Genomic DNA, 13,415 nt, shown 5'->3' with positions numbered 1-13,415 from the left:
GTATTATCCCCCTGTGAGTCCCATTATTATTAAGAATAAAGGTTCTATAGTCTTAAATGGGGCAGACATTTGCATATACTGGTAGTTCTGGGTGACCATGTGCCTCAATATTTGTATAAGAAGAGGGGGGGGACTTGTTGCAAACAAGCCCTGTGCAATGATTATGCCAAGGTTGCAGGTTTGATCCCCATAAGGGACAATTGCATATTCTTGTGTTTCAGGGGCTTGACATTTACAATTCTGATTCTATGATATCTCAACAACCCATTTCCAGCATTAAGATCTGCCCCCCATCTGGAATCACCCTCCTTGTCGCTGTCAGTTTTGTTTTCATGGTTTTTATTGTTGATATTTCACTGTTGTGATTTTAAAGCGGGTAACACATGAGGACTTTCTGAAGTAGAAAGGTGGGATATATACCTTGTCATTCAAGTAGATAAAATATGTCTCTTCTCCCTTCCGTTGCCAGGGATCTCCCTTTATGGTGACACTGTGAGCCTGTCGAATGGGTGAGTCACACTTCTTGCCCTTCAGATATGACTGAGGGTGGTGGGATTTGAGCTCGTAGCTCAGCTCCTGACCTGGGAGTCCTTGATCTCAAGGGGAATGGCAGCATTGTTTGGCTGATATGGCCGCACTTGCACGATTCTCTTTGCACTGCTCAGATGTGTAATCCAACTTTTCCATAACAGGTCTAACTTTGAAGGGGAGAATTGTAGCTGTTTAATTATCACTAATGCTAAATCTTCCCCACTGACGGTCCCTTGATGCTCCAGGAAAACCTCCTTCTCCCCTACCCTCTAGGGATCACTGGCACCAGTTTTATTTTTAGAGGTCTGCAGGCAGTGGGGTGGGGAGGATACAAAAAAGAAAGCAACCAGGGATATGTGTAGGCCAAGTACTTTAGGGTAGACGTGGAGAGCTAGAGATGCAGCCCTCCTTTGAAACCTACACTTCTCTGAATTTTGCAGTGCAGTTCTCCAACCAAGTCATGTGTACCAAAATGCATATACTGGGGTAAAGCCTGCATATAAATGTGCATGTTAGTGAAAATCATGTAGAAAAATGCATGCTCGAACCCTGACCTATGTGTAAGAATCCCCCCCCCAATCTGTTTGATAAAATAAAACAGTGTGGTGCAGTGGTTAGAGTGCCGGGCTAGGACCTGGAAGAAACCAGGGTTCAAATCCCCTCAGCCATGTAGCTCAATGTGACCTTGGGTGACAAGGAAAATAATTGCCACCCCGACTACAAAATCTAGTTGCTGAGCCAGTTAAGAGCCAGTATAGCATGGTGGTTGGAGTGTTGGACTAGGACCTGAGAGATGAGGGTTCAAATCCCCACTTGGCTATGAAGCTCACTATGTGGCCATGGGACTGTCACTCCTCTCAGCCTTACCTACCTTGCAGGGTTGCTGTGAAGATTAAATGAGGGGGAGAACCATATATGCCATCTTGAGCTCCTTGGAGAAAAATATGTTCTGTGAGCCCCCCTGAGACCTCCGGGTATAGGGCGATACAGTGGTACCTCGCGTTACATACGCTTCAGGTTACAGACTCCGCTAACCCAGAAATAGTACCTCGGGTTAAGAACTTTGCTTCAGGATGAGAACAGAAATCGTGCTCCGGCGGTGCGGTGGCAGCAGGAGGCCCCATTAGCTAAAGTGGTGCTTCAGGTTAAGAACAGTTTCAGGTTAAGAACGAATTAAGTTCAGAACGAATTAAGTTCTCAACCAGAGGTACCACTGTATATAAATTCAATAAATAAAATTCAATAAATAAATTCAATAAATAAAATAAAATAAAATAAAATAAAATTCAATAAATAAAATAAATAAAAATATGGGATAGAAGGGCATTAAATAGATAAATGACACCGTTTTATTGCTCTTAGGGTATATTTTTGTCTTAATGCAAATTGTTTTTCCATTGTACACAGTGTATGCCACACTGAGTTTTTAAAGATACTGTATTAAATGTTTTTTTAAAACTTTTTAAATCGGTGGTGGAGAATTTATGGCAAATGGACCTATCTTGGACCTCCAGAGGGTCCATCGGGCTGTTTTGGCCCATCAGGCTGTTTTTCCCAACCCACTCCCATCAGCTGACATCACTGGTGACATCAGCTGATGGGCAGGAGGGCAGGATTTAACCTTGCATTGTATCCCAAGGCCTAGCAGTAGGATTTAATCTCCGCTCATCTGCTGGTGAATGGAGATTAGAGATCACTGTAAGATTCGGGATTTCAAAGGACAGGAGACTCACAGAAGTCACTGCCAGTCTGCATCGTGCTCTGATCTTAAAGGGAGTGTTTTGCAAGCAAACCAGAGCACGGGAGACACACCCACCCATCCTTGCCTTTGCTTGCAAAAACACCTTTCTCCCTAGAGTTTAGAGGAAGAGAGAAAGAAAGGAGCACAAGCAGTCGATCCTGTCTTAAAGTGCTTGGCAAATACTGTACACACTTTGAAGCAACCTCCCCCTTAGAAGAACAGGTTGGAGGCTACTTCAAAAGACCTGTTACAGGTTTAAGACAGACTGCTCTATAGTGGTTGCCTTTGCAAGTCTCCCTGTGTTCTTCTTTTAAACACCCAGTACTGGGTTTAAGGGGGAAGTTTGGGAAGACCTGCAAAGCTGCATGAAGAATTTTGACAGGAGGGTACTGGCAGCTTCACCTGCCAGGCAATCGTGTGACATCATAACGGTATCACATGATTGACAGGTCAGTGGCCTGTCAAATTTGGCCTGCAAAGCCAGTCCTGATAAGGATATGGTCTTGAGAGCAAAAATAACTTCCCCACCCCCGTTTTCAATGCATTAGGAAAATTGCTTTGCTAAATGTGTCTATTTGGCAAAGTTGCATACAAAAATGTGTATGTTAGGAGAAACCATAGTAAAATTGTGATGGGTTTTCCTGAGGACTTTTTTAATACAAACTGGAAATGTGGAGAACTGCATTTAAGATTGGGAAAATGAGAAGCAGAAAGTAATTGAAATTGACTAATCTGCCCCTCCCGAGGTGGGGGAGAGCTTTCTGACACACCTCCTGAGGCGTAGGCAGAATTGTAAAAGGGGGACAACTTAAAGAAGAGACAGGCACTGAACATGAGAAAATTGTACCACAGAAAACTCTTGATCATGTGTTGTTTCTTATGCAGCTTAGAGAATGACAAGATCCAAAGTGGAGTTTTCACCAAATACCCACCCCCAATAAGCAAACTTGCTTGCCCCATAAATTTTAACATTTGGCTATGGAGCATGTCAACATTGGGTTAAATAAAACAATTAAAAAAGAAGAAGCACCTAACTCAGGCCTTCCCCCGGCTGAATTGCTGTTCTTAGTTTGCAGCCAATTCACAGGAAGAGTTTTTATTAAAGCTTCGTGATTTTGTTTTATTATTTGGTTGGTTGGTTGGTTTTATACATTCTTGTTGACTGCTTAGTCTATATAAAGCAGTTTATAAATTCTTAAATCAAACAAAACATACACATTGAAAATACCTTCTGGCACAGAGGGCTTAACTTATGCTGAGGAAGGCAAAGACAAGAGATGGAGGAGAGGTCAGGGGGCTGTCCCATAAAAATCCCAGCATTCTCAATCATACATTATCACCACCATCCTCTCTGTAAATTCAGATTACAGTCTCCCCCACCCCCCACCCCAGTATTTGAGAATGTGTCCGTTCTTCCCCATCGCTGCCCCTGCCAATTCGTATTCCCATCTTCATTACCAGGACTCATCTGGTAGGACTTCTGCTATTCCATGGGCTGGCTTTTTTAGGAGCTGTGTCTTGCCTTTCCAGCAGTGGGAGAGCTAGGAAGCAGAGTTTGCTCTATCAGCACTGCTGTGGCAGCTCCACCAGGCACCTCCTGCCCCTGAACTGTGCCAGCTGGGCACTATAGGAACAGCTGTTCAGAAACTGGTGCCTGAGTTTTGGTTTTGATTTTCCTCTTCCCTCCCCGTCCCTTTTCCTTACATGCCACATTTTTTAGATTGTAAGCCTGCGGGTAGGGATTGCATGTGAGTTGCTGTCGGAGCCCTTTTGGCTGAAGGGTGGGGTACAAATGTGCTAAATAAATAAAGTTCAGCAATACTTTTCCCCAAAACATATAAAGGGGGTGGAGATATTGTTCTCTTCAGAATAGACAAATAATAATAAGATTATTACTATATATGTTACCCCCGCTTTGACTTTTGAGACAGGTTGTTGTTGTTTTGCATTTATATCCCATCTCTTCTCCAAGGAGTTCAAGGTGATGTACATTGTTCTCCCCCTCCTCATATAACCCCAATAACAATCCTGTGAGGTAGGTTAGGCTGAGAGGCAGTGACTGAGCTCAAAGTCACATCTAGTGAGCTTCACGGCTGAGCGGGGATTTGAACCCTGATCTCTCCCAGGTCCTAGTACTTCAACACTCTAACCGCAAAACCATTCTGGCTGTTTAATCAGTTTAATCAAAACAGATATAGATAACTAACCTAATACAATACAATAAGAAACTCACCTGAGCATCTGCAATAAAAGACAGCAGGTAAGAATTACAAAGCAGAGTGAGGGATTACGGGAATTAAGATGTAAATAAAAATGTATTAACCCAGTGCTGAAAACATCATTAAGTCGGCACCAGGATTGCCTCTTGAGGGATGCTATTCCAGACCTCCTCTTTGGCATTTGCATCCTTCGCTTCCAGTAAGGAAGGCACTTGGATCAGGGTCTCAGCAGAAGATCTGTGGGTGCCAGCAAGCTGGAATGGGCGGAAGGGTGTGCTTTCAGGAATTTGGATGCCAAGCCGCTTAGGGCTTTAAAGGGAGCACCAAGGCTTTAAACGGGGGGTTTTTATGATTGGAGTGATGAGCTCAAATATGAAGGTAGCAGTGAAAGATCTGTGGCAGTCGATTCCCGCACTAATGGAAGTCCTTTTCAGGAGAGACCCCAAGATGGGAACAGAGGGGGAGCCTCTCTGCCTGTGAGAGGTTCTGGGGCATTGAAATCTCTGCTCATGGCCCAGGTGATGATGTGCAGCCTGCCTCTTTTCTGCTCGCTGCTAGTGGAGCTTAAGCAAACAGTGATGCTTCTGTGCTGCCTCTCCCCAGCTGGGAATAGGAGCAGCCACCCTCTGAGGTCACTGGGGGCCGCCAAGGGAGCCGGCCCCTCCCTACTTCCTGGCCTAGAAACAATAACAACAAAAAGGGGGATTGTTTGGCTTGGGTACCAGTGAGTGAGTGAGTGTGTGCTTGTTTTGCTACCTTCCTCCTTTCTCACATTTTCCATGCTTTCAGCTTCGGCGCTGGGAGCTGCGGGCGGCTGGACGCCACCACGGTGGAGGCCGAAGACCAGGTGCACCCGCAGAGGGAGGGGACCACCCTGGGGCGGACCCTCAGCTTCTTAAAGAAGATGACTGGGAAGTCAAAGGTAGGGCCTTGGAAGTTTACAGTTTGATTTCATTGCTGTGTCTTTCATCCATGCGAAACTGATCCTGTATAAGCATCGATTTGTACACGGCCTCCAAATCTCTCCGGTTTAACAGCTTAATGCCTACAGTAAAGAAAATTAATTGTTTTCAATCAGTTTCCTAGTGCAGGTTTCCCTCCCCCCCCCAAAAAAAACCCTGAACAAAGTGCTCACAGGTTTTCTCAGCATCTCATTTTCTTTCTTTCGTTTGGTGAATGTTTCTTATTTCATTTTATAGTGTATATAAAACAAAGAAAACTGTTATAACAGATGAAAATCAAAAGAGGAAAAGCAAACTATAAAATAAGCATGTAAAATGAGTACAGTTGCACGTGAGTTAAAATAACAAAATCCAAGTAAACAATATCAGCATTATCTAATTATCAAGTATAGTTCCAGATTTGCCAGGCTTGCAGAAGGGTTGCCTTGAAAATGATGGTTCCATTGTATGCATAACACCAGAATGTCAAACCATATAAAAAGTGTCTGGAGCTTCTAGTCCTTGTTGAAATCTCATATTATGCGTAGTTTTCTCCATTATAGCTATATTCCAGAGTTAATAGGACCAGCTGTCCAATGTAAGATTTTGGGTTGTTTTACATTGAGATCTCATTTTCTCTTTGTCTTGTTAACTTCATCTTTGCAGTTCCTTAAACCCATCTGTTAACTTCAGGCATTGGTAATTTGCTTCTTAAAACGCTATGCCTTAGGGCCAAACTAGATGTGCCTCCCCCCCCCCCAAAAAGCCCTACTTTGTTTTTTCAAGCAATAGTAGCCTGGGATGTGTGTGTGAGCCACAGTGTTGAGGGGTGGTGGTTTTCACTCTCCAGCATTATTTTCAGAATGGAAAAGTCCCCACTCCTCCCCAAGCTGACACATGCCTTACAAGTCTCCCCATCACATGTTGGCTGCTTTTTATATTGCTTAGCTCTTTAAAAAAAGAAGCAGCTATTTGGGCTCTGAAAGTGTGCTTTTGATACTCCATAACAATTGGATAACATGTATTTGAACACCCCTGTGAAACTGTGCATTACTTGCCCAGTAATGTGTGTGTGTGTGTGTGTGTCTGTCTGTGTCCGTCCCACCCACCCACCCATTTTCATCTCACTTTGGGTCTACTAAATGTCCAAGGTGGCCTCTCAATTTGATTTCATGTATTAATTTAAATGTGTTGATGCTTATAGATTCTTACGGGAGGGGGGAGTGCTAGTGTCTTTCTCCTTTATTCTGGGTAGTTTTATGTTGGACTTTTCAACTTTGTTTCCGTGCTAGCTGATCCCCACCCCCGCCTCCTATTTGGGATTACCAGTGCAATCCTAACCCCTTGTCCCTGCCTTTGGAGGAAATTAGGATATGGCAGAGCCCCTGCTGGGGGCTTAGCACTGGCAGGCCAGTGTAAAAATGCAGAAACTACTGCTGCAGGCTTCAGGTTCCTTGAGGGGTCTGATCTTGGAGCTTGTGCAGCAGAAACAAAGGGGTGGGAAAACCTGCTGACTCCTTCCTTCCTCCTTGGCCAGCAGCAGTCTGTGTGTTGGGCTTTGATTACCTTTGAACTGGGAGAACAGCACTCTGTACCTGCTGTCTCACGCTCCCAAAGTTTAGGCTCTGGCGCAATGTGAGCCCTTGTTCGCAGTGATTGTTGTTATTATTAATCATAATAATTACATTTATAACCATTAATTAATTATTATAGTTAATAATAATTAATTTATATGCCACTTGTATGTCAAAATTTGAGAGCCAGTGTGGTGTAGTGGTTAGAGTGTTGGAGTAGGACCTGGGCAAGACGAAGACATAAGCCCCCACTAAACCAGGAAGCTCAACAGGTGACTCTGGGCCAGTCACTCACCTAACCTACCTCACAGAGTTGCTGCAAGGATAAAATGGGGAGATGGAGAACTATGGACATGCCTCCTTGAGCTCCTTGGAGATAAAGGTGGAATATAAATGCAATAATAATAAAAAAGGCTTCTAAGCAGTTTACAACTATAGAATCAATCTTTAATTAAAATGCACAGTAAAATCCTTAATTACAATGCACAATAAAACAAAAAATTATAAAGCATCGCAATTAAAATAGTTAGAATAATAAAACCAGAAGTTCATGTCCGGGGTATTGCTTTCCTAAACAGGTGTGCCTTCGTCAATCAGCGGGTTGCCAACACTGATGGGGGCCTGTCCTATTTTATTTTAAAATTGTATGTGGCCTTTTAAAAAAAAGTTGTATTTGGGTTTGCTTTGACAGGAATTACTTGTGTAATGTACACTGCTGCAGCCTGTACCATTCTGCAAATCCTGCTGTTCTCTGAGGTGTCCTTTTCTCCCCACTGCTCCCAGAGCATGCCTTTGGGCCCCTGAGTGATTCCTAGCTTTGGTGTGTGTATAGATCAGCCTAATTACATCACCTATCTCTGTATGGACAATCTCAATTAACACTTTGTCAATTTGATTATATTTGGGAGAGCCTTTTCCTCATTTTATAATTGCAATAAAAAGCATTGCAGGAGCACAGCTGCTAAAGCTATAGCTTTTGATGCAGCTTGAGGGCTCCTCGTAAAAAGGCGGGGAGAACCCTCCTGTTCCAACTATTTTGCTACTCTCCAGAGGCACAGGATACACAAGCAGGAATGAGTCTTTCTCATTGTGACTCCAAACTGACTAAGATCTGAGCATTTATACTTAACCAGACTCGGGGCGGGTGAGAGAGTGGCAAAACTGTTCAAGAGGTGGTGCTGTTTCCCCACTTTGAAAATGAGCAAAGTCTACCATTTTGGCCAGTTCTATAGTGATTTTATAAAAGAAAATGTGCAAAGTGTTTTGCAGTCTTCATTTGGTTCCCTACTCATCCACCACAACTATCTTCTAAGTCTACATCACCGAGGGCCAAAAGGCACCTTATATGCTCAGCAGTACATAATAACTTCTCTCCTACTCCCCGCTTTTAAAACTAAACTGGAAGCAGCACTTGAGACTTCATGTTTTAGGGAAGCTGCCTTGCACCACGTCTGACCATTCACCCACTCAGCCTGGTGTTATTTACTCAGACCTGCAGGGCCTCTCCAGAGGGGGGCTTGGGCAGAAAAATAGTCTTTTCCAGCACCTGCTCCCTTGAGACACTAGGGGTTGAACCCAGGACATTTTTGCATGCAATGCCAGGGTTGTGCCACTGAGGTTTTACCCCTGCCCCTCACCTTGCCGTAGTTGGAGGGATGGGGAGGTGAATGGATAAGGCTGCTTAACCCTTTTCCTTCCATGAGTGTAGCCAAGTTTTTTTTGGGGGGGGGGGCAGAACCGATGTGATTGGTCAGTTAAATATTTCTGTTGTTTTACTTGATCTAGGCCCATGCTTCTGTCTGTCTTTGCCATCAAAATTTTGCACCAGCTGCAGTTTCCAAACCTAAAGGCAGCCCCACATATAGCACATTGCAGTAGTCCAACCTAGGCATTATCAGAGCATAGGTACCAGACATTAGGCTATCCCTTTCCAGATAGGAGCACAGCTGGGCCAGCAGTCAAAGCTGATGGAAGGTACTTCATCAACTGAGGCCACTAGAGTTTCAAGTGACAGCAAAGGATTCAGAAGTACCCCTGAGCTATGTGCCTGCTCCTTCAGAGGGATTGTAACCCCATCAAGAGCAGGGTACCTCTATCAGACCACCCGCTATCAGTGTCTCATTCATGAATGGTTTAAGCAGGTGGAACAGGGGAAGGTGGCATCTTGCTTTTGCCTCAGGCAGCAAAATGTCATGTGCTATCTATGGCTTTTGACACATGTGTGAGGCCCCAGCTGCACTATCCATTTAAAGCAGGACCATGCCACTTTAAACAGTCACAGGTTCCCCCAAAGAATTCTGGGAAGTGTGGTTTGTTAAGGATGCTGAGGGTTTTTAGGAGACCTCTACTCCCCACCCACCCCCGCCACAGAGCTACAATTCCAAGAGGTGTTAAACAGTCAGTCCCTCTTCCCAGAGAACTCTGGGAAATGGAGCTTTGTGAGGAATTTGGAGCGGTGGGTGGGTGTCTCCTAGCCACTCTCAGCGCCCTTAACAAACTGCACTTCCCAGGATTCTTTGGGGGATGCCATGGAGGAAGCAGTGGCATGGTACTGCTTTAAACAGATAGGGCAGATGAGGCCCAAGTCTGGTTCTGGACAACACATCAAACCATGGCTGAGTGCAGCAGCAGAAAGACCAGAGAAGGTACAGAGCAGGCACCTTCTCCTCTTTAGGAGACGCCACCTGTTTGCATATTGACACTAAGTCTTGATTTGGCTTATCCTTGGGAACCAGAGGTGCTGGCCCTTCCAAAGCCCTGAGCCCCTAAGACTGCCTTCTCCTCAGCTTCTCTCAGTTCCTCAAAAAACTCCCTGTATCTTGTACAACAGCCTCTGGAGTGGTGAGGTCAGAGGAAGTCGTGGCCTTTTCCTGCCTCATGCCAGGCCGAGGGTTTGTTTACACAGGGATTAAGGACACCACCCTGGGCTTTTTCAGCCATGGCCTCTTTGGTTTGGAAGGAGCTTCCAGCCATTGTTTCCTTGGGAGCAGAGCCAGAGAAAGCGGGGCTTTCCTCACATGCTTAGGACGCGCAGGGCTAGAGGTGGCTCTACCACAGCACAAATAGGAGGAGGCAGATTGTGGGTGTCCAAATCAGTCTAAGAATGCCAGGGGCAAGGGGAACAAACATCCCTCAAGTCCACATCCCTGTTTCCCAGCCCACGAGTAGGGCAGGAAGGCTGCATCTTGGACATGTCGCTTGACGCTGGTATTTAGTGGTAGGCTCCTGCTGAATATGGAGGCTCTACTAAGCCACTATGGCTAATATAACTGTAATGGATTCTGATCTGACTGAGGAAGCACAGCCCAGTGAGATGTTTCTGTGGCAAAAGCCCCTCTAGAATGAAAGGCTGCTGCACAAGAGATACTCAGAGAGCCACTGGGAAGGCCTAGCATGCCCATCCTGGCTGAATGCAGGATTCACAGTGCAGGATACAACCGCAACATCCCTGACAGATGGCTGCCCAGACTCTGCTTAAGTACCTACAGCGAAGGAGAGTGACCCCCCTCCCAGCGATCTGTGCCAGTATGGAACAGCTGCTACCCTTAGGAAGCTTCTCCTACAATGTGGCCAAAATCTCCTTCCGTGCAATTATCCAGGCCGCTCTTGACCCACTGTTTCTAATCCCACCCTGAGGAGCCACAGAGAACTAGTCTGCTTCTGTGTGACAGCCTTTCAGATATGATTCGAAGATTGCAACGTAAGATGGGTCAGACCATTGGCCTATCTATAGTCCAGGATCCTGTTCACACAGTGGCAAAACAGGTTCATGGGGGAAACCAGCAAGGAGGAACCCAAGCCCCAGAGCCCCCTCCCTGCCTGTGGTTTCCAACAACTGGTATTCAGAACCATTGCTGCCTCCAACAGTGGAGGTAGGACATACCTTCTGTTATAGCCTTCATGAATTTGTCTAAGCCTATTTTAAAGCCATTTTAGGTTGGTGGCCATCATTGCCTCCCATGGGAGCGAGTTTCATAGTTTAACTCTGCGCTTCACTGGATGTCCACGAGTTCTGATGTTAGGAGAGAGGGAGAAAAACTTCTCTCTGTCCACTCTCTCAATGCCACACATATTTTTATAAACCTTCCTCACATTGCCTCTTGCTTGCCTTTTCTGTAAACTATAAAATCCCAAATGCTACAACCTTTATTCGCAGAGTAATTGCTCCATCCCCTTGATGATTTCAGTTGCTCCTTTTGGAAACTTTTACATCCTTTTTGAGGTGAGGTGACCAGAACTGTGTCTCCCCTTCATCTTCTTTTCTGCAACTCTTTCAACCATTCCAGAGAGACGATTTAGCTTCCCAGCTCCCTCCCCACCCTGCTCACCTCCTCTGAGCATGCAGAACTGGATGCATGATGGCAATGGTATGGTCTGCCTCCACAGTTAGAGCAGCAGTGCTTCTCAATACCAGTTGCTGGAAGCCATAGGAGGGGAGAGGGCTCTTGTGCTCTTGCTGGTTTTTCCACAGGCATCCGGTAGGCCACTGTGAGAACAGGATGCTAGGCTAGATGGGCCATGGGCCTGATCCCATGCTCTTATGTCTCCAGATATAGTCTGACCAGCTTCCTTTCATTTCAGTAGAGCCCATGCCAGGATAAATCCCCTCAAGGCTGTGCCCCGTGTCGATTAGGGTATGCAAGGTGGGGTGGAGGCTGTTCCCCCTTCGGCACGAAATGTCTCAGGATGGCCCTGGAAGGAAGAGGATCCAAGCTGTCTTGCCCCCATATTTTCACAAGACACAAAACTCCAGTCACCACCAGATCCACACTACACATTTAAAGCATGTTCAACGCACATTCAAAGCACACGAGACGCCCCCAATCCCAGGAACTGTAGTTTTCCCTCCGCAAAGGTACAATTTCCAGCAACCTTTACAAACTACAGTTACCCAGGATTATTTGTTTGTGGGGAGGGGGGGTGTCATGTGCTTTAAACACGTGGTGTGCTCCTTCCTTACCTCTCTCTATAGCAGCCTCCGCCAACCTGGTGCCCTCCAGGTGTTTTGGACTACAACTCCCACCAGCCCCAGCCATTATGGCCAGCTCCTCTAGACAGTGGCTGCTCTCCCCACTGAACTGACTGTTTCTAGTAAGGGGGGAAAGGGAAGGGAAAACTTGAAAGATGCCAAGGTTGCTGCTGCCCCCAAATAATGTAAAAAAATAATAATGCAACAGTTTCTAACATCCGGTTTGTGATATCTTAGTTCACCAGCTACAGGCTGCACTTTAAAAATAATAATAATAATAATAAAAGCACTTTGGGATGGTGAGCCTCTCTTTTCAAGCATCTTTGATGACAACGTCCTTCCTCCTTGAAGTTCAGAGCATTTCCTTTATTTCTCAAAACACACAAGAGGAAAGCCTGCCTAGGAATCCACACCTTTGTGCCAAGATTATTTTCCTTCTTCATAGAGAAGTAGTTTAGCCCAGGATTCCAGATCTAATCTTGTGCCCCTTCTCCCCTCTCCCACTTCTGTAAGGAAGGGGGGGGGGGAATCTAGATTACCAGCCAGCTGTTTAACATGGTCAGGCTCTGCCCAGTGATGGCTTTGATGTGTAAATGCTTGCCCTCTGTGCCCCTCTAGGCTGCTGCAAAGCTTTCTTTCCCTCCTCCTTCTTAAAGACATTTCCTTACAATTGCATTCTTGACTGGGCTTCTGAATAGGGAGGAGGGGAAATGAGAAATCACGCACACACAGTTAAGAACTTAACATCAAATTACTAGCTTGGATCAGTCCTACTCAATTCAATAGGGACAGGCCAAGGCTCAGTAGCAGAGCATCTGCTTTTCAGGCAAAGAGTACCAGGTACAATACCCAGCAGCATCTCTAGGAGAGACCCCTCTGTGAGACCACAGAGAACTGCTGCCATCAGTATCCACAAAACTCCCAAGCGCCAGCTGTTTTCTGATGGGGGGGGAGAGTTCACTGGCAGAAGGGTTAAAACTGGCTGTTGCTTGTAGCCTGCACACCTCAGCCCTAGTGCTAAACCTGGCACTGCATCATTTTTTAAAACCCTCACCTGCCCCAATTGTGTCTAAGTGGTATTACAGGGCCTTTTTTCTGGTGGCACCCTGCTTGGGGAACTCTTGATCTGTTTGTCTGGCATTTACTATGCTATTATCTTTCTCAGCCCCAAGAAGAAATTGTCTTTATGCCTACCTCGTTTTACTCCAGTAGTTTAAAATGATTCTGGCAAGCCACCTTGGGGGCTCATAAGGTTGAAAGCTGAGATTTAAGTGGAGAAAGAATAACTTAAGTAGTAAATAAAGTGGGCAGAGTGTGCTCTTTTTGAAGCAGTAAAGGCCACACCTGTGAAGCGAGCTGAACTTTCCCCATCCCATCTTCCTGTAGCCTCTCACCCTATGCATGGTAGCCCCATCTGAGCTCACTTCTGGTATCAGTTGA

General features: G+C 45.6%; 1 protein-coding gene across 8 annotated transcripts in view; it reads left to right on the top strand.

Moving 5' to 3' along the window:
• Positions 1 to 13,415, top strand: part of ARHGEF2 (Rho/Rac guanine nucleotide exchange factor 2) — a 110,989-nt gene that overhangs the window by 27,274 nt on the left and 70,300 nt on the right. For 7 of the 8 annotated variants that reach the window (XM_083589345.1, XM_083589343.1, XM_083589346.1 and 4 more), the window contains 2 exons: positions 470 to 509; positions 5,281 to 5,413. In XM_083589345.1, coding sequence (XP_083445471.1) covers positions 470 to 509; positions 5,281 to 5,413 — 173 coding nt within the window. The remainder of the gene's footprint in view (positions 1 to 469; positions 510 to 5,280; positions 5,414 to 13,415) is intronic. The other variant, XM_083589339.1, reaches the window with a different exon arrangement.

This window comes from Podarcis filfolensis (genome assembly GCF_964270895.1).
Source record: "Podarcis filfolensis genome assembly, chromosome: 16".
Lineage (NCBI taxonomy): Eukaryota > Metazoa > Chordata > Lepidosauria > Squamata > Lacertidae > Podarcis > Podarcis filfolensis.
Note: the sequence above shows the minus strand (reverse complement) of the source record. Positions and strands in the feature narration are given on the sequence as shown.